The 21,651-nt window shown below is 43.7% G+C and overlaps 2 protein-coding genes across 5 annotated transcripts; one reads left to right on the top strand and one right to left on the bottom strand.

Moving 5' to 3' along the window:
* Nucleotides 1-121: 121 nt before the first annotated feature.
* smim22 (small integral membrane protein 22) lies at nt 122-3,814 on the bottom strand. Its single transcript, XM_031871129.1, has 4 exons — nt 3,731-3,814; nt 2,997-3,198; nt 1,248-1,315; nt 122-471 (listed from the first exon to the last, which is right to left on the bottom strand). Exons 2-4 carry the CDS (start codon nt 3,115-3,117, stop codon nt 424-426), a joined length of 237 nt encoding a protein of 78 aa, XP_031726989.1. The 5' UTR covers nt 3,118-3,198; nt 3,731-3,814; the 3' UTR covers nt 122-423.
* Nucleotides 3,815-5,086: 1,272 nt separating this feature from the next.
* cog1 (component of oligomeric golgi complex 1) lies at nt 5,087-20,972 on the top strand. Of its 4 annotated transcripts, none has more exons than XM_031871080.1 (15): nt 5,087-5,456; nt 6,024-6,271; nt 6,416-6,597; nt 6,820-6,996; nt 7,406-7,562; nt 9,592-9,802; nt 9,983-10,346; nt 11,692-12,146; nt 13,204-13,350; nt 13,431-13,592; nt 15,015-15,139; nt 17,941-18,049; nt 18,245-18,354; nt 19,233-19,314; nt 20,745-20,972. In XM_031871080.1, the coding sequence occupies exons 1-15, from the start codon at nt 5,151-5,153 to the stop codon at nt 20,880-20,882; spliced, it is 2,973 nt and encodes a 990-aa protein (XP_031726940.1). In that variant the 5' UTR covers nt 5,087-5,150; the 3' UTR covers nt 20,883-20,972. The 4 variants fall into 4 exon arrangements, with proteins under 4 accessions (XP_031726940.1, XP_031726939.1, XP_031726938.1 ...); XM_031871079.1 differs by having other exon boundaries at nt 20,742-20,972; XM_031871078.1 differs by having other exon boundaries at nt 13,431-13,673.
* The last annotated feature ends 679 nt before the right edge of the window (nt 20,973-21,651 follow it).

Raw genomic sequence — 21,651 nt, 5'->3', positions numbered from 1 at the left:
AAGTGGTCTGTATGTTAAGATGGAAACCTCAACTGAAGGACCGGATGATTACTGATGTCTTTGTGTCTGACGAGCACTCCATAAATGAACATGGAATGATGAGAAGGCATACACCAAGACATTAAATGGAGCAAAGTTTTTATTACTTTCATATGACGATTACCAAGTAAAACCTTCAACTAACTAAATAGGAGGAAGTGACATTCATGATTCGTCTGTGGTATCCTAGCAACACACAGCAGTAACAATAAAAATGATCACGTGATAGACTTTCACGAGCAAAGGACTCGTGAACAACAATTCATTCTGTGTGTCAGTGGACTAAATCTGCTGACATCCAAACAAAGCTTTGGCACAAAGTCCAACTGAAGGCTCTGCTTCTAGCTTCATCAACCTTCACGTCACTGCAGTGCAGCTCAGCTGTCAGGGCTCCAGAGCCATGTTCTCTATGCCCACCTTCCGTCTGCGAGGCTGTTGAGGAAGCACAAAGCTCTGTCATTACCAGAGTACACAGTTCTGATTCAGTTTGCTTCACTACATTACAGCATCTCTCTCTAGGGTGGTTATATGTCTGCATTCAGGATGCCAGGAATACGTCCTGTCCTCCACCCAGAGGGGGTGAGAAGGACTACGATGAGTGGATGTTCAGGGTAAACACCTCAGCCGAAATGTTTAAAATAGTAGTGCTTCTTTGTGGCTTGTCCTACGGCTGTGTCTGGAATCACACCCTCATTCACTACTCCCCATACAACTGTATCAAAGTCAGTAGTCTACTCCACCGTGAGCAGTTGCACAACTGTAATTTTCACATCTATAAAATGCATCACATGGCATTGAGGGGTTGTTGGCAAAAAGTCATGGACTTCAACTGCTATGTACAAATAAATGTGCACTCAGAATACGGACATTCAAATACAAATGGAGGGTAAATATAGCACACTACATAATAAACAGAATTCCATGTCTTTCTAGCTGACTGCTCTGAGCTCTGTTCTGTCCCACTTGTCAGTCAGGCAGTGTGCCCTAGCATCAGTCTGTACAGCTGGAAATGTAACATTGTGTTCAGCTTCCCATTCTCTCTGGTCAGCGCCTCACTACGAGTGTGTGTGTGTGTGTGTTTTCCTTCACTTCTCTCCTATATGTGTGTGTGTGTGTTTTCCTTCACTTCTCTCCTATGTGTGTGTGTGTGTTTTACTTCACTTCTCTCCTGTATGTGTGTGTGTGTGTGTGTGTGTGTGTGTGTTAACCTTCTCGTCACCACAGCAGCAGCAGCAGCAGCGGATGAGGACCAGGATGACCAGCAGTAGAACCATGCCTGAGAACACACAGTGAGCAGACAGCACACATCCTCAGTGCTCAGTGATTGTCAGTCGGACCATCACATCAAGCTCAATCTGCAGAGAAACCCACATTCATGGAACACAGACTACTTTGATTTGAGGAGTTTGGTCGATTTGATTGGTTCCAACATCTAATAAGTGTCTATGGCAGACAGCTCTGTCCAGCATGCAGTAGCTTCAGCATGCTGTATGTGACAAGCTGTGGGCAGTTAGCATTAGTGATAAGAATGGCAATGATGAAGACAAAAGTGAAAAGCCAAAGTGTACAAGAAAAACAAGTGTTCTTTTTCCATGGGATCCAGACCCACTGGAGAGTACTCTGGAGACAGAAGACAGCCTCAGACAGTGTCAGAAACTAGCTTGCTACTAGAATAAAAAAATGACACCATGCTGCACTGGCAAGTCTAAAGTAGGAAGCAGACGATATGGTCATCACATGATGTCCAACAGCTCTGTCTTCTGCCGACTTCATCCAGTCAAACGGCCTTTCTCTCCATAACTACGAGCTCATTCATTCACACTGAAGAACTCTGGTGTTTGAGCTTATTGTGATGTCATTTCTTCAAAGTATCTTCAAATGCTTCATATAACCTGAACAGCCAAAGCTAAAGGGTTAGGTAAGCCAAAACAATACTAATTAATAAAAGTATTGAAACTGCATCAGAACTTTAAAAACAATTTAAAAAATTGGACGTGTGAATAAATAACAGTAACTATATGTTGTTGTTTTTTTGACATATGCTGATTTTTATGAGCAGGGTGCAAATAGATAGCCGACGTCATAATGAGCGTACAGCGTGATGATGTGGAAGACAGAAGAACTCAGCATTATGGGTTTTCTTGTGGCAATTTCTGCTAAATAAAGCACAAAGTCAACTTTTGTCTTTCTGCAAGTTTAACTCAAGCTTCTGCAGCCGGACTCACAGCACAGTCAAATGAATGAGATGCACAAATGAAGAAAGGACAGAGGAGAGGTCAGTGTTTTATACACTGGAGACTGTGGAGTACACAGTGGCTTGTCCTGGTACAAAAACAGCAGCTCACAGAACAGTGTAAGCGGACTGAACTTGTTTCTCTCTTTTCTAGTCTTCTGACCACTCAAAGCTCTTTAACACTACATGTTATCATTCACCCATTCATGCAACATTCACACAGCTACGGGAGGTTAAGTCTTTACTGTTAATATCAAATGAGTACTTCATTAATATCTTATTGAACTAATTGTCTTTAAAGCAGTGACTAAGAATGTTTTTCTTCATTTCTAACTCTTATTATTTACGTGATCAGAAGCAAAAGGTGCACACTGATGGTGTGAAACATGTGAATGTAGACTTTTTGTTGTTGAGATGGTTGAATGCCAGGAGATCTCGGTGGATATTTGAGCACCACTGTGTTGCTGTACGGAAGTCCCTGAGACATCTGACTGGTTTAAGAGATGATGAATGGACACAAGCATCTAATGATCTGTTTGCATCTTGAATCGCCATCAGGTGGTGGTGAGATGATCCAGGGGTTTAAAGGTAAACTTTTCATGGCTTTCTGTTCATTTTATATTTTGCATTTGCCTTCAGTAAAAAATGTTTGAATATGGACCCTGATGCTGTTTTCTCGAAGTCATTTGAACGTCTTACATCGGTTTCTTTCACCTTCACTCACCAATGAAGATGAAGAAGACTGCAAAAGAAATGATGTCCCAGTCCGACTGGAAGGACTGCAGTCTGGAAACCACATGGCTGAGCTGATCCTCCAGCTCATGCTGCAGGTCTTTGTGCTCCATCGCTCTCAGACGCACTCAACACAGCAACTGATGTCAATTCAAATGACGTGCGTCTTTATTTGAACGTGGAAAAGACAGCGGCTGTGTAGTGGAAAAAAACAAATCAATCAAATTTGAAATCATACGGGAATAGGTAGCGAGAGTTGTGAGTACAGTACCAGACTGAATGTGAGATTCCACTTTGGAACAGACTTGTGAATGTGCCTCAATATTTATTCTGTGTGATTAAAAGAATAAGGTTCACAATTCTCCCAGTAACAATAGCCTTAAAACAATAGCCCGGTGGCCATAGGCCCATTGAAATAGGGTTTTAACATACCTGATATCTTAGGATACATGCTGAGCATTATTTAAATAGCTCTAGAAGCTACAGCTCTATTATAACACAGTGAGAATACACTGTAAACGCTCTTATTTGTTACTATACCCCAATACAGCAATGCACTGCATGTTGTGTTCACTGGTAACTAGGCGGACTCACATTAGACATTAGTTATCGTTCAGTACTTCATTCTCCAGAAGCTTTTCAAGATGGAATTTGATCAAACGGATAATATTTCAATGTACAATAAGTCTAAAAGTATTGGTGAGTTATTTAGATGTTATTTCTTACCTGTAAACGGAGTCTCTAATTTCAGCCTTTCCTTCCGGGTCCAAAGGTCTCCCTGACTCACCTGCCAGTCACACTGATGCACCGTGTCTTTAACAGACACGTCCTGCAGTGTGTGGGGGTTTCCTCAGCAGACACAGTGACCATGGAGACAACACTTCTGATAGGCTTCAGTTGTCCTCCTCTTCACTTTGTGTGAGAGATCATTTCCGCAAAGAAAACATCATCAATAAATCAGAATCAGAATCAGCTTTCTTGGCCATGTATGCGTACGCATACAAGGAATTTGACTCCAGTTTAAATGAGAAGTTAGTTATGATACAAATAAAATACTCATAGTAAGTCACATTTTTAGATTTACTAACATAATTAGAATTGTATTACTTATAATTATGTAATAAAAAGTCAAAATTATAAGATAAGTCAAAACATTTCTTTCATCTCAACTTCTGACTTAATTAGTCACAATTCTGATACTTAATCTCATTTGACCATGAGCATTTTCTAATAGGCTTCCATAACTTTGTCAACATACAGTATACTCCACATCACATGACATGCTATTTATGCATTCTGTCACAAACCACTTTACATTTATTTGAATCCATAATTAGGTACTTTCTTGTATACATTTGAGGCAATACATACATAAATCAAAGTAGAGCAATGCACTACTGTAAGGTTCACTCAGCAGTCCCCTGTGGTTGGCCCGTGGTGGAGGCATGTAACATGTGACTCCTCATGATCTCATCTTAAACCCACCACATGTTACGTATGATGTGACCATCAAGGATAAAACAGCAGCCACTCATTTTTGATTGTGAATCCCTTTCCACACAAAACTGTGATTTGTTCCTCACGGTGATGTCTAAGCTTCACCGTGCACTCTGTTCAACTTTAACATCTGAATATAAGATTTGAAAAATCTCCATTTTGGGAATTATTCAATGACAGAAAAGGAGGATGTCATTTTAAGAATTGCATGTGGAACAAACATCTCAGACACAAGTTATTGTTCATAGTGAAGTATTTTATATGTCTTAAAACATATGAGGGCAGAGGAAAGGTTAGGAGGGAAGTGGACTCAGGAGACATCAAGCAAATGCAACTACACAAGCGCAAGTGTGTGACAACTGGGGAGTTCTAACGGGTGGAGGGTGGAGCTTACATGGGGAACTGTATTGACATATATGATTATGATAACAACGTTCCTTTATTATTATTATTATTATTATCACGATGCACGTTGGGACGATTTGATTGGCTCAACGGCCCTAAGCTACACGGAGGTGTTCCCTGACGGACAGCTTAATTGACCAATAAGTCGTCGTCATATTTTTGCTGACGTGGAGGCAGGAAGGGTTCTTCCCCCGGTCTTCCGGGTGACACTTCCTGGAACAGCTGAAGTTGTTTTGGAGGTGCAATGGCCGAAGATCCTGCACTGTCTCTCCGGGTCTCTGAGATCAAGGACCCGGCGGTTCTCTTCGAACGTTACAACACCGCGGAGATCCGCCGAGTCGAAGGCAAAGTCCGTGGGGAGATCGAGCAGAAGAAGGAGGAGCTGAGGCAGATGGTGGGGGAGCGCTACCGGGACCTGATCGATGCCGCCGACACCATCGGAGAGATGAGGCAGTGCTCGGAGAGCGTCGTCCAGTCCATCCAGGACATGCACCAGTACTGCCACAAGCTGAAGCAAGGCACACCCAGCACGAGCAGCTGCAGACAGGAGGTGAACGCTAACGGCACTACAGTCGTACTGTCGTTGTAGGAACACCAAACTTCAGGTCAAACTGTGGCCATTCATTATCATATGAGTTGTATGCATACATTCCCCCCCAACTATTGTATGAATTAACACTCAGTACGGCTCAATGAAACGTGCTGACCGATTCGGCATGGAGCTGCACGGAGCTTATGTGTGTAGAACCCTGACTCGGTAGAGGCTAGCTGCCCGAGCCAGACAAGAAATGCAAAACTTAATTCAAATGAAGTGTTGCTGGTGGATCACTTTAATGCCGAATTTACCTGAGGACAATTGTTAACTGCCCAAACACATCTGTGTGTATTCTTGCTGTCATATGGAGCTCATTACATTATATTTGTGATGACATTTGTTGACATATGTAATGGAAGTTTAAGATGGTTCTTGACTGTGATCATAGTACTGTAAATCTCTACATTGTCTGGTGTTTGTACTTCTTATCCTTTTACACTTGCCTTTTCTCTCTCAATTTAAATTCTATACACACGTTATCCAAAGTCTAAAATGCTGCATGTGTGTGTCATCCTGTCGTAGGGCCAGAGGCAGTGGCAGGAGAAGTTCTACACCATGGCCTCCCAGATCAAGCTCCTCTTGGAGATCCCAGAGCGCATCTGGAGCGCCATGGAGGCGTCCCAGTACCTCCAGGCCACCCAGCTCTACCTGCTTTGTTGCCACCTGCACAGTTTGCTGCAGCTGCAGGTTGCTACAGGGGGCCACTACAGCCCCGTCCTGGCCCGCTTCCCCATCTTGGTCCGGCAGGTAGCCACCACGGGACACTTCAGGTACTGGATGTTTTAGTCAGAGATTCTAATGGAAAAATCCCACGCCTCAGAAGTGAAAGAATTAGTGGTGGATCCACATGCAGTAGACCCAACTAGTTAGTGACCACCTGGTCATAGGTCAGTAACTAGTCTGTCCTTCTGCAGATCCACCATTCTCCTGGACAGCAGGTCTTTGCTGCGGGGCCGCGCCGTGTCGGACCAGGCCATCGCTGAGGCCCTGGTGTCCACCATGCTGCTGGAGGACAGCTCACCACGCCAGGCCCTGGCTGACTTCTTGCTGGCTCGGAAGGCTTCTATCCATCAGCTTCTCAACCAACCACAGCACGGTATTCTACCATTTGTAACACCCGCCAACATATATGCATTTTAATATCCAAGTGTGCCATAACACATTCACAAGACACGAAGCAAGAAGTATTGCTTAAAGGCTTTTACTGTGAAGCAGAGCAGGAAATGTTAACAGTATGAATATTTAGTAAATGTATAAGTAAAGCAAAAGTGACGGTCAGAAGTGTGTGCCCGTTCATACAAGCGTGTATTTGGTCCAGGTGCAGGGATCAAGGCCCAGGTGTGCAGCCTGGTGGAGCTGCTGGTCACCACTCTGTTCCAGGCCTACGCCGTCTTCTACCTGCCCCCAGAGGGAGGCCCCAGGCCGGGGGAGGGAGCCCTGAGCTATGGCATGCTCTTTTCTACCCTGGAGAACGTCACCTCCACCACATACGCAGGTAAACCGCTAGGATGTCGGGACACTTGTGATTTCCCTACTGTAAACAGAAAGTATAATGTTGCGATAGAATAAAAAGCAGCCCACAATTTATCAAGCCATATTTATGAATCCAAATCATGTTAGGTCATGCTACATCAGCTACCAGCAGTTCCTGTTTATGGGGCAAAATGAATACAATTTGTGTGATTTCTAAGCAGATGTGTGGATATTTAGACTGAGCTCTTTCCGTTATGTATATGACGTGTATGTTCCGATTTGACTGAAGAAAAGGCTTTCGATGCAGTATATCTTAAAAGCATTAAGCATAAAGTAAGAAAGTCCAAAGTCAACGGACACAGATGTATTATGAAGCACACATATCCATGATAAAGAAACAGTGACACCTTCAATCCCATCTCTCTCTTCAGCTAAAGACAGGAGGGTGTTGCAGGAAGAGACGAGTACAGGCAGCTGGTTCAAATATCTGCCTCCCTCCATCACGGAGTTCCAGCCAGCCCTTCGCACTCTGGCTCAGCCAATCCAGAGAGAGCAGCTTCGGGACACCCTGCAGCAGTGGATCGATACGTAAGTACCAACCAATCAGGATACTGGTGTTCTTAACCTTTGACATGCACGTCTAATTATTATAATACACAACCACAGAGAGTGCTTGAAGGATTTTAAAGGTTTAAACGGTAGACATGAAATAGTGCTGCAGCAGTAAATATAGGAATATAATATGAAATCATTCTAATGAATAATAACAATTTCACAATGACTCACCTGTCTATTACAGCAGACAGGTGAGTAAGAGTAAAATGTAAAAACTCCAGAGTAAACGGATTGTGCAGCAATGTCGTCAATGCATATGGGCCTGGTGATGTGCTAAGCAGTTTGCACCACCCACTGTAGAGCCTTACAGTTGAGGGCTGGACCATAAATGCATGTATTGATACCAAATGATGTAACCGTTGTATATAATGCTCAAAGGGCCCCAAACATGTGCATTGTAAACACATGAATTGGTACAAAAGATGGATGAAAGTGTTTGCAGTCAACTTTGGCCATTAAAATCAATAATCAGTTTTATAATAAATAAAAATAGCAGAATTCTATTACCCACCCTTCAAAAAGGGATAATTGATGAATTAATTAGTCTCAAGTTCTGGAGTTGGATGCACACATGGTTGCTTGGCTTGAGCCGATCTGTCTCTCTCAGCAGGCAGCAGGATGGTAACATCTTGGTTCATTCCCATGTGGCTGTGGTAAAGGAGTGGTGGCAGCTTTTGCCAGATCTGGTTGCTGTGTGCTGGGCTTCAGCATGTTGGGTGTGGCTCAGAAATCTGTCAGCTCAGTTTCTGGGGTTCCTTCACAGATGTAGAATTCAAGTCACCACCATTTGCTACAGGGTGGCGCAATTGCCATACGGGCGGTGATACAGAGTATCCCGGAGTCCATGTTGAGCCGCATCAGCCTGCGGAGGAAGAGCCATTGCCTCACTGTCTTTGTGATAGTGTCACTGTGGTGGGTCCAGGTCAGGTCCTCATTGATGTGAACCCTGATAAACCTGAAGCTGCTGACTCGCTGCACCGTAGTCCCATTGATGGTGATGGAGGTGTCCTTCTCTGTCACTTGCTGTAGTCCACGATCAGCTCTTTTGTTTTGCTGGCGTTAAGATGGAGGTTGTTGTTCTGGCATTAAGATGTCAGGGCTCTGAACTCCTGTCTGTATGCCGTCTCACTGTCATCAGTGATCAGGCCAATGACTAGATGGGTCATGGCTAACTTACTTCTTTTTGATGCCATAGCACGTCAGGTCCTTAGAAGAGAGCGTGCCTTTACACAGCATCCTGATATTGGCAGAGACAGATGGATGGTTCTTCACATGCAAAGTTTATACCAGTCGCTGTCCAGGGGAACATCTTCCGTTGCAATGCCTGACAGTGCAACATCACTTATTACGGCACCTGTTCTTTCGTCCAGCTCTGAGATGATCTTGCTGTGGTGAGATGGTTTTTTTAAGCCATTTTCGTATAGAACAATTCATTTCTTTATTTCAGTGACAGAATGACCCTCAAGTGGCAACAGCATCTTTTCCCATTCCGTGGCTTTAGCAGGTCCCTTAATTCTGTAGTGTTCTTCTGCAAGTATAGATTTTCCTTTATGGATCTCCGAAAGCAAGACTAAAATCTCCAAACTTTCCATTCTTTTGTGCCATTTCATGAATGACCACTTCTGGACATAAGGGGCAGGACGCGTAGCCTTATATGGTATTACCGGGCCGTTGATTATGCATTAAGCATTACAGGGAAAGACCTGTTTGACAAATGAGAGGTGAACTAATCCAGAGCAACTTCACCGATGCCAACATGCTTTGTCAGACGACTGATTAAGATATTATGGTCCACTGGGTCAAAGGCTGAGCTGAGGTCGAGGAGAAATCAAATAGAATACAGGCCTGAGTCTGTCATTGGTGATCTTGACCAGAGCACTGGTCACTGCTGTCAAATATTTTGAATTTATAAAAAATGACTTAAGCCTTTTATTAATCAAACTATAATTGATAATCTATAGATATCTAATCAATGCCTTTTGAATCTTTCCTTGACTCTTAGCTGTAAGGAGGACATCTGCCGTGGCGTTAGCAGCCTTCTGGTCTATGTGAAGAGCCTGAAGGGGTTGGCAGCCATTAGAGACTCTGTATGGGACCTCCTGTCCACCGAGTCCATCAGTCAGCACTGGAGCACTGTGTGTCAGCGACTGCTGGAGTGCCCCCTGGTTGTCTGGGATGACTTCCTGCAGCAACTCTTCCTTCAGCGCCTGCAGGTTAGTGCTCTCCTAGCTTCACACTTGTTATAGCTCTTAGCGGTTTTCAGCATCTAAACACGTCTCTCCATTGACGTCTTAAGGATTCATGTTGAATTTTACAGTAGCGACAGACTTGCAAAATTGATCAAATTTGACATATGGTAATATGCCAATGATTCCATCCTCCCGTTCCCCAAGGCCATCACCAAAGAAGAAACTGAAGCCATCTCAACGAGCTCCGTCCAGCTCCTCACCTCAGCTGTGAGGGATCTTGAGGGCCAGACCATCCATACTTCTTCAGCTACCAACCCTGGCTCAGGCCGCGGGGGCCAGTACGAGGTAGATGTGGCATCCTTCCTGTGGTCGGAGTCTCCGGGGGACCTGCTGAGCGATGCAGGGTGGGTCAGTGTGACCCAGCGGGGGCAGCAGCACCATAGGAGTAGCCTGGCCATGAAGACCCAGGCCCTGACGCCCTGCGTTCAAAACTTCTGCTCCTCTCTGGATGCTAAGCTAAAGGCCAGGCTGGAGGACCTGCAGTACTACCTACCCTCCCAAGACACAGGTGATGGCAGTTCAAACTTAGCCAGTGTATTGTTCAGACAGATGTCTTCCTTAGGATAGAGATTGGGCTGTCAGTCCCAATCTAGACTCCATGAGGTGGTCACGTTCTGAGTATTTAAACACCTATTATGCTGATTTGTCATTTAACCTGAGGCTGAGGTCATCATTGTTTGCTGGCATCGAAGAGACAAACATATCTGATCTGCAAAAGAGGAAAAAAATAACATTTCCAGTTCATAGCCTCAAAGGGAGGTGAAATGATCATTGCCGCTCAAAACAATGAAATACCAGCTCGTGCAAATGAAGCAGTCAGTTTGCTATTGTTAGAAGCGGGTCAGACCACAAAGTGCCATAACTACATGAATTCATTCCCTCTCATGATATAGGTGGTGCTGAAAGCTTGATGAAGTTGTGACTCTTTGCAGAGTTTGTTGAGAGCCTATTGTAACTTGTTAACTGGTAACATAGCCAGCCCACCTGGCCCTCCATGCATGCTACGCTTACTGTAAACCTTGTTTGATGGTGCAGCATAGCTAATATGTTAACTCCCTAATTTTTGAATCTCTGCGTATCTTTACCCTCTAAGGTTAGCACTGTCACTGGCCGTGATGTTTTGTCACACATTTATAGTCCCCTGATGAATCTCAACTCATTTTCCTGTAGTGCCACCATGAGGTTGACATTGGTTTAGTTTTGATTGAGTATGTTTCAACAACTATTGTTGCTCTGATCTGACTTTTAATTCAGTGTCACTAGCGGATCATCATTTTCTCATGTTCAATGAAATATTTCGACATTTACTCGATTGATTGACATTTACAAATTACAAGCACTGTTTTCTAATGACTTTGATGGTCCCCTGACATTTACTACAGTGTCACTAGCGGGTTGATATTTTTGGTTGCGAGGGGAATGTCTCAAAAACGGTTGGATGGGTTGTCATTGGTACTATCAGGATGAATTCTAATAACTTTGGTGCTCCTCGGGTCAAAATACCTGCAAAATGAATCACATTCCCATCAGCCTCAGCTGGGCTTTGTGTTTAGTGCTGATTAGTACAACATGCTAAAGATAGTAATGGTCAACATTATACCTGCTAAACATCAGCATGTTAACATTAACATTATGATTATGCCAGCATGCTGACATTAGCATTTTGCGCAACGCCCCACTGTGTGTGTGTGTGTGTGTGTGTGTGTGTGTGTGTGTGTGTGTGCAGCCTCACAGCTGCTAGCATGGCTGTAGACTCTTGTTCAGTACAGCCATGTAGTATATACAGTACACAGAGCCAGTATTATCACATCCTGAATAATGCTAATATTCACCTTTCATGCTGTGCTCTGTAGGGTCTGACTCCAGCTCAGTCACAGTCGCCTCCTCTGGTCCCAGCGAGAGCTCGTCAGCGTCCTCTTTTAACCGCTTCACAGACTCTCCAGCAGTGGAGGACGCTTTACGTGACGGCTGCGTGGGCTGTGTCCGCCACATCCTGTCTTCCATCCGCTCTGAACTGGCCTCAGCCTCACCTGACCCCAGCCCCGCCTGCCTCACTTCAGTCCTTTTCATGGCCAGGCTGTGCCAGTCCATGGGTGAACTCTGCCCCAACCTGAAGCATTGCATCCTGGGAAAACAGAGGGGTTCTGAGGCCACAGCAAAGGAGACCCCCAGACAAGGCAAGAAGCTGGGCAAAGCCAGGGCCACCACGGAGGTCAGCCCCACCCAGGCCAAGTGGGCATGTTTGAAGGAGGAGCTCCTCGTTTGCAGCATGGAGGCGTACCGCATCTGGAGCTCTGCCCTCTCCAAAGTCAGACACTGTCCAATGTATTTATGTGAAACTTTATTTGTTGAAAGTTTTACGAAGTCTGTTTGTGTTGAGGACTCTTAGGAGAGACTAAGATAGCCGGGGGTCGTAAAAATTTAGGTTACATGATGTGCTGTAGTAGCTCAATTGGTTGGTTATGACTTAAGTGCAGTTGAAACTCCAAAAGCTTACACAAACTTTAGAATTGTAAAAAAGAATGTTGGGTAAGTTCTAAACATCGCTTCAATTTAGGGTAGTTATCCACCTTTTTTGTATTTTCTATTTTCCAACCCTTATTCTCCGTGGACTTCTAATTCAGTCAACAAAAGGCTGTCTGCTTGATAGCAAATGCCTTTCCACTAAAATAAGGCCTTAACCTCACATCATTATTTGTTTCACAATGTGAAAAGGCCTTTGAGCTCCTTTAACACTTTAAAGCTACATTGATTATTTTGCTCACTTTGGGGCAGCAGAACCAGCTGTAAACATTTGACGTCTACTTAAATGGCCTTATAACATTTTGGCTAATGTTTTAGTAAATGTAAACAACATCAGCATTATATGTGACAAAACGATCCATGCTCAAAGTCCACTTACCCACTTCTGGATCTCTTAACATGTCTCTGGTGTCATCATGTGACAATAATGCGACCGTAGAACTGGGATTTCAGGAATTGAGTAAAAAGTTAGAACTGCATTAATCAACATAATTCTATAAACATTGTATCAAATGTGAAAGGTTTCTGCTGTAGTGACAAACCCACAGACGGTTATAAACTCTGTAGTTCCCTCAGCTCTACAGAGGCTTGTAGAGTCTTTAGCTCACAGTTTTGGTTTGACAGGACACAATGCTGTTCTTATCAACTTCATTTCCAGCAGCAGCATCTGTTTCCAGCGGTAAACCCACTGCACTCTACCTGCTGACACAGTCGGAGACTAGCTGGTCAACATTGTGGAGCATTTAGCAGCTTAAGAGTCAGATATTTAGAAGAGTCGCTGACCAAACCAGAGCAAAGAGGAGACTGGCTCTTATGGTGAATTGTGTGTGGTGTTGTTCCAGGTTCTGCTGGATAAGTTTGCCACAACGCTGCATGCTGAGTCTGCCGGTGCCATCCTTACAACAGCAACAAACTGGGAGGATCTGGAGATCCAAGAAGAAGCCGAGTCGGGGAGCAGTGTCTCATCCAAAATCCGTCTTCCAGTCCAGGTCAGTCAGCACGACCTCGGGAAGCACAACCATTTCTGATTCCATTCAGTGATCTGATGTGAAGGTTGTCTCCTCTACAGCCATCTTGGTTCGTGCAGTCGCTGCTATTCCAGCTGTGTGTGGAGGTGAACAGGGTGGGGGGCCACGCTCTGCCCCGGCGCACCCTGCAGGAGCTGCTGCAGACCTGTCTGGCTCAGGTCCTGCACCACTACCACAGCCTCACACAGCAGTCCTTCAGCAGAGTAACTAGCGCACACACACACGCACGCACACGCACACACGCACGCGCACAAAATGGAAATGAGGGACGTTTGTATTGTGAGGTGAGAAACTTCTTTAAGGTATAGTGAGATGATTTGGTCTTCAGATTCTATAACCTCTGAAAGCATGTTCATGATCAGCAGTTTACTAAATAAGGAGCTTATGATCGTATCACACAATCTTCCTAAGCAGATGTTTCCTCATATTTACTTTGCAAAGCAACCTAGCTAAATGTTGGTAATAACAGTGGACACTTATTGGAGTTTGCTGACCTCATGCACATTACGTTACCATTGTACATACATTGACAAACGCATAAATGACGACACATGGCTTTTATTTCATACGCTATACTCGGTTCATGTTATATTGTTGGGAGCACATTATTTTCTGTTTGCAGTGCACACATTAAGTTATCTATTTAAAGTTACTACAAGGAACTTTCATTTGGTGTTGATTTGGCGCTCCCTGTGGACTAAAGTGGTAGTGTTTCTGATCACCAGAGTCCCTTTAGAAAGCCTCTCATTTTACTGCAGCAGTCCTGGTTCTGGTTCTCCCGTGCCTCCCTTCCCTCCAGCGGGTCCAGCAATACGGCCTGGGACTCCAGCAGAGAGGTGTCGGTGTTGACTCCTAGAGAGGAGAAAATCTGCTCGAGGAGGAGGAGGAGCAGCTGCTGCTGTCGTCGGGAGCTGAGCTCTCCTCCTCCCTCCGGAGCTCCGACTGCAGGTCCAAGGCTGAAGTGAAGCCGGATCTGGGTCTGTCCATGATAGGCTGGTCTCTGCTGGAGGATCTGGGTCTGTCCATGATAGGCTGGTCTCTGCTGGAGGATCTGGGTCTGTCCATGATAGGCTGGTCTCTGCTGGAGGCCCCGCTTGAGTCTGAGCTGAAGGAGTTTCTGGTGAACCTGGATGATTTCATCTGATTTTATGTGGCAACGCGAAAATCAACAGAAAATGAAAGCTCCTGGCAGTAGCCTCAAGGGTTCCTGTGTTACACTGACTAACACACCAAAGGCTGCTGCTGCTCAACCAATAGCGGCTCAACATGAAATATCCAAGAGATGTAAACTACCCGTAACATATACTAAAGAAAAAAGGGAAACAGAGTTTACACGGTTTTTGCAAATGAAGCTTTAAGTACAAAAAATTCACCTCATTTGCAGATCATATTATTTTGCCTCAAAAGTAGTGAAATAGTGGGTAACCTTGTTTTTTAGCTTTCAGGTAATCGGATAACCATACTGTATATTTGTGAAGTAGATATCGGTGCTGGTCTAATATGGTTTAAATTTGATGGCCCCTGGTATAAAGAGGATGGTGGAGTGAAGTGTTCTTATCATTCACTAGGAACCACATGCGCTTCCTGAGTTTCTCTGCTCTGTTTGATTCTGTTCCTCCATCCAGGAGGGCGTGTTTCCCATGACTCAGAACAGAGCCTTACAGCTGTTGTTTGACCTTCGTTACCTCAACACCACACTGAGCAGCAGAGTGGAGGAAGGAAAGAGCTCCCGATCCCACCAGGACCCCAGGTAACATCCTCTGTCCCAAATCATCAAGGGTAGATTACCAACCTGGCTCCTAAGCTCCAGGCCACAGTGCAACACATGCTGAGTTAGGTCTTCAGAGATCCACGAGGACCCACATAAATTTACTTTAAAAAAGGAGAGGGAGCCGAGCGTAGTCGGACCCATTCCACTAGGCCAACGGAGAATTGCACCCAACCCATGACTCAATGTAGGAACCAGTGGCGGCTGGTGGAAAATTTTCTAGGTAGGTCCATCCTATCAATTTCAGCAAACATCCCAGTATGATTTAATGCAAAAAAAATTAAAGTATCAAACACGCATTACTACTTTGCAGTTAAATATTTAACATTTATTCCAACATGAAAAAAGCAGTAAATAACACTTATATAATATAATATAATATAATAGAACATGTTTATTTATTGAGATGGACCTATGGACCTTGTTATAGGAGGTAAAGATCAGGAGAAGTAAACATGAAGTGTAATTATGAATACTGATGTTAAATTAAGCTATGATGAGTTTTCACTGTTAATTTACCATCTCAATTACATGTTGATGCCTCCATGACCAAGTTAAGCAGATGAGACTGAGGACAACTATGTAGAAGAAAAGATCTTCACTTTGCCTAATATGTAGCTTGACAGAGTTCTCCATGTGTGTCCTGGTGTTCTCATGTTTCCTTACCTCCTCATCCTTCACTCCCTAACTGTCCGTGCTGGATCTGTCCCCGTTGTTTTAAAAAGCTAAATAAGTTATTAGCATGACGTCATCTTGCTAGCCGAACCTGTCTGGTGTACAGTAGAGAAGCTTCGCATGTACTGCTTCCCTTTCCCGCTAGTCTGCTGTCTGATTGTGAGGTCAGGCTGATCTGGGATCAGCTCTTTGGCCTGCAGAATCTCCGCCAAAGTTCTCCTCTCAAACGAGACTTGGAGTAGTGCTCGCGCTCGCCTGTAGAGACTTCTCCTGACGAGAACGCGCAGCTAGGGGGGCAAAATCTTTTTGGTCCCACGCTGAATCTATTTGAGGGCGCTGATTGGCTAAATTGTATGTCACTCATTTATGTCTTTAATCAGCAATTGGCTAAACTGCTTCATAGACCCGCCTCTTTTGGGCAAAAACGATTTTGCCCCCCTTGCTGCGCGTTCTGAGACGTGTCGTGCACACAGGCGGAGAGCACGAGCAGACGAGCACACAGGCGGAGAGCACGAGCAGGAAAAGCATATATTTTGCGCAGATATCACATTTTACACATATTACTGGGTACATTCCACAGTTCAAAAACACAAATATTGACAATTTGTATAATTTATGATTATTATAATTTTTTTATTTATTTATTTATTTTTTTTTGTGTGGCTCAAGGTGGGGCCATGCCCCATTGCCCTCTATTGGCCAGCCGCCACTGGTAGGAACAAAGAAACACGGACCTTATTTTGGAACCATGGCTCTTTTTTTTTTAAGCTGTTTTTCTGAAGACAGCTGTGGCTCAGAAGTAGAGCGGGTTTTCTTCGGCTGTTTGATCCTGATCAGCAGGTGGCATTATACTGTACATGGTAGCCCTGTCTTCAGTGTATGAATGGGTGTGAATGATGACATGAAGTGTTGAAGTGTTTTGAGTGGTCGGAAGAATAGAAAGGCTCTATACAAGTACAGTCCCTTTACCATTCCCCTACCCCTGTTTAGAAAACGTATCCATGATGTTTAAGAAGTCTGGTGTAAAATGGCAACCTCCTTTAGGGAAGTGGCTACCTTGTGGTTGACAGGCCGCTACTACGGCGTCTCCCGGTCTGAGAGTTGTCTGTGTTTTTGTCTTTAAAACTTTATCTTTATATATATATATATATATACAGTATGTATGTATGTATGTATGTATGTATGTATGTAAATGAAGAAAGTTGTTTGTGGTCCTTTTCTTGTTCAGACTACAATGAACATTTATTTAAACCAGATGGTGAATCAGAAACCTAATCAAATATAAAGCTTGAGTTTATTTTGTGATCTGTCTTCACTCTGGTATGAAAGTCAGTCAGTCCGATCGGCTGCAGCGTCCAATCACATGACTGATGAACAATGAGGGGGCGTGTCGGCCGTTAAAACACTTCCTGGAAGTCTGTTCTCGTGGTTCCTCGCTCATGGCTCCTCGGAGATCCCTCCTCAATCCTCGCTCCTCAGAGCTAAATAAGAGCTTTGGGACGGCCGTCAATATGGCGGAGCAGAACAACTTCCGGTTCAAGCGAGGATCGAGGAAACGACAATTAAGAGACTCGGGATGTACCCTGTGTCACATTTTCTTCAAAGCCCGGCGCTCTTCCTAGGAGTTTGCTTCAAAACCGTAGTCTACGAACCGAATGTCTGCAGCTGAAATTTAGATACATGTTTTTATCTTGACGGTTGCATGGTAGTATAATTCAAGTTTGGAGAAGGGCTCTGTATTTCAGGACATATGGGTCTTCAGTCTGTTTACACACAAGTGCACACATGCAAAGAATCTGAGGTTCCAGCAGGTATTTCTCTCGAGAAGGTGGATATGTTTGTGGCTGAAATTCCAGTGACACTTTGGATCTCATTTATAAGAACCGAAGCTAGTTGGAGGACAAAAAGCGCTTCATAGACCTGTTCAAACTTTCAGCAAACATGAGCATTTTAAAGGGATAATGTAACCATGTAAATCAGTAGCTCGAGAAAAATATTCCGGAACTATTCATATGATATCTTTCTTTCAATATTTGGTGGTTAAATTTCTCTTAAATGTAAATGAAAAGGCTCTGAAAGCTGTAAACATTGTGCCGTGTGTCTTCCAGATTCCACGAGGTCTGTGATTGGCTGGAGGGCTACATCGACCCGTTTGACCTGGACGTGTTCACACCTCCGCTCAATACCAACCTCAACCGCCTGTCCCAGAGGACCTCGGTACTTTCAGCCCCAACCACACAGAAAAACACAGTGTAGTCGTAGCTTGATGAACCAGCTTTGACATTAGCCCAGAGATGAGTGACTACAATGGGCTCATAATGCCTCTGTTGTCCATATTATGTCATAATATAATATGAAGTAACAGCAAACATAATAAATGGGGCTGCTCTGCTTGCTAACGTTGTGTCTCAGGTACTGCTGGGGCTGCTGACGGGCTCAGAGAAGCAGTTTGCCTTGCGGAGCAGCAGTGTGAACTCCCAGGAGCCTTTCAACATCCTGCCACTGGCCAGCAGCCAGATCAGGTACAGACAGTAACAGATATGGCAATTTATTAAGCTGGTTTTCCACACATTATTGTTTTACTAAGTTTAAGTACAAATGTGTCTGAATGTAGCTGAGATTCAAATAATATTGTCTTTATGTTCTGTGGCTAATTTAACTTATTACGCGTGGAACATCACTAAAATGTATAAATACATACAAATGATTGAACACGTGCTAGGTGCATATTTGTTCAAAATGTGTGAATTTCAGATTCATTTCTTAAAACTCAATACAAACGGGTGCATAGAACAATGTATCCAAGACGATGTATGAAATGAATCCTGAGGGCTGGCTGATATCTGGACCTCAGCTCTGATACCTAAATGAATTTTTCAATTCCTTACTTTTAGACTCTTTTACTAAACAAAAGAAGCTGAACTCCTAAAATGTTGCCTGAATACAAACATGTGTGGAAACCACGCATGTCATGTATAATGTCACGTTCACGGCTCTGTCACAATGACTTTACAGAGAATCCAGTAGGTTTTTAAAGGTTTTATTAAGTCTGAATATCTTAATCCATAAAGGAACACTTCATCATTGAGTTTATCTGAAAAAGCCAAAATAACATATTTGGAGCTACATGGTTTTTATTGGACAGTGAAGTTATATTAAAAAAAACATAAAATCTGAAATTGGTTACATTTTATTTAAATTCCAAATTGTCTGATCAAAAAAATAAGTTGAGAGTATGAATCTGAGCAAGAATGTAATGGCTGGTTTAGGTCAGTGCTTCAGAAGTATTGAGCTTTCAGTACCCAGTCCTACTAGTGTGAACCAGGAAGAGGGCACTGTTTTACCCTCTCTCTCTATCGGTTATGTATATCTGTATTTTAATAATTTCAATGTTCTGCAGGTTCGGGTTGCTGCCTCTCAGCATGTCCAATGTGCGTAAATCTAAGTCGGCCACCCGGAGCTCTGCTGCTGCTCACCAGCTGGTGAGTAACAGAGCTGGGATCAGATTACTGAAGCTGCTCTGAGTCTGACTCAGCCTCAGTGTTGTTGTTTCATATGCTGACTACCACAGGATGTCTTCATTTCTCTGTTTCTTGTTTTGTTCCACCCTGGAAAAAATGTTTCTGTTATACCTTCTGCCCTCCCAGTGTTTTTGAGTGCGAGACACACAGGCAAGTTCCTCAGTGTGGGTGCATGTGTGTTTTGGTTGTATTTTCAGTAGTGGCTTGGGTTTACCTTTGGTGCATTTGCAGTGTGACAGGGGTTATTAACTGATTCAAATGTTTCTCACTAATCTCCCACTCTCTGCTGGGGCTCATAATGTAGCTCAGGATCAGGCTATTAGCTGGAGAGTTCCATGGGGCGGCAGAGACCCTGGGCTATTGTTACCTGTTTTAAATGGACCAATCCAATCTTTAGATGCATGCATTATTGGGATTGTTCATTATTGGGGATGTTGGGATTAGTCCAAAACCGTCACATTTGAAGCTTCCGTATTAAGAAACTGACACAACACACTGACATTTTGAGAAATAGTCTTTAATAGTCACTTGCTTTCTTACAACAGTCACATGATACCAATATCAGTTGGCTTTGGAGCTAGCAGAAGCTGAATGGCCACCAGTTTCCCGTGCTTTCATTCTTTGTGCTAAAATAGGCTAACCATGTCTCATCTCTGTACAGGGTACACAGAGGGAAAATCCATTTCTATTCTTTTGATCTGACTCTTGAATAAAGACTTGCAAATATTTCCAACAAACAGTGTTTCTAAATGGTCAGACTGTTCAGTGTAGCCCACAGACACTAGAATAATCCAGGTGTTCTGTGAGTCGTTGGGTGAGGAGTTCCATGATCAGAGACTGTGTGAAACCGTTTAACCATTCCTCTGGAAACCGGGAAAGTAGTCCCCACAAGTTCTCAGTTTTTTAATTTATTAGACATAATGCTCAGAGTCCACACCCACTCGACGTTTAGCATGCTATAGGTGTAGCCTTTTATGTATGCCTTAATCGTTAAACTTTTTTTAAACCTTTAGCTATTTGACCTTTTGGATCCACTACTATCAGTCAATATCTGAAATACTGACGTGTTAGCATGGAGCACCATAGCCAGGATCTACCGAGCCCTGATCCAGGAATGTCATGCTACGTATCATAGTGCTCGATTGTTCTGGTATACTGTTTTACTGTCAAATGTTGTGAAACCTTCTGGTGACAACAAACCCCAAATATTTCATTATTAATCACCAATTAATTTCATGGGTCTTTGAGTAACCGAAATGTCCACATCCCAGGAGACCTTGATACCTCTTGATAATCCTGGATCAGGACTCTTTGTCATTGACCAAATGTCTTGTCATCAAATACCAATGAGACAAACAGGACAACCTGACGTCTTCTCCTTCCTCCAGCAGGCACCTCCATCCTCCGTAGCAGACAGCGAGAACAGCTTCCGGCCGGGCAGCCTGTTCAGACAGCTGGCTGATCAGGACGAAGACACAGCCGCTCCGTCTTTATTCAAACTCAGCTGGCTGTCTGGCATGGCCAAATAACCCTTTATTGCACAAGGCCTTTTATTTGACCTTGCAGAAACTTTGTAAAAAATAAAATGTATAGTAAAAATAATTTGGTCGTTCCAGAAATGCGTCTTGTGTGAATTAATTAACTTGATCAATTGATGCAAATGGAACCTTAATGGAAATTAGTGAGGTGTAATTATGTGCCAGCTAGCAAGCAGTTAATTAGTGAGAATAACTGAGTATTTTCAATGTTTGCACTCTTAGGTTCATCATATACTTAAACAAGCAGCAGCAAGGCGAGCAGCGTTGTTCTCATAGTAGTCTGCGTACTGTGTGAATTTGGATGTGGAGGAAAGGGATTTCCACCAGTGGGCCTATCGGGGCCGCGTTATCCCTGGCTGAGTCCAACATATCTGTTAGCATTTAGCTCGAAGCGCTGCTGTGCCTCAGTACAGCCTCACAGAGCTGCTAGTACTGCTAGCTTGTTCAGAGTTGGCTACAGATCTGCTTTCTTATCCAACATGCAGTTAAGCCCCTGCTGTTCATAGACTTATCTTGCAAAATGTAGCAGTTATCTCTAGAGATGTGCACAGCCAATTTCTCTGAGGAACAAAGTATACATGAGGTAGCCATCACGTGAATGTGTAGGGGTAGCAACGAACAGAATGGAACGGTTCCAGTCAAAGCAGCAGAGGTGTGTGTATATATATACCGGGATTATCATGTTTACTCCCCATTAGGTTCCAAAAATGTCTGATCCTACACTTCCCATCATGCAACCAATGGCATCTTGTTTAGACCC

This window comes from Anarrhichthys ocellatus, unplaced genomic scaffold (genome assembly GCF_004355925.1).
Source record: "Anarrhichthys ocellatus isolate YVR2014 unplaced genomic scaffold, GSC_Weel_1.0 scaffold56, whole genome shotgun sequence".
NCBI lineage: Eukaryota > Metazoa > Chordata > Actinopteri > Perciformes > Anarhichadidae > Anarrhichthys > Anarrhichthys ocellatus.
The sequence above is the reverse complement of the archived record's forward strand: the minus strand, read 5'-3'. Positions and strand labels throughout refer to the sequence as shown.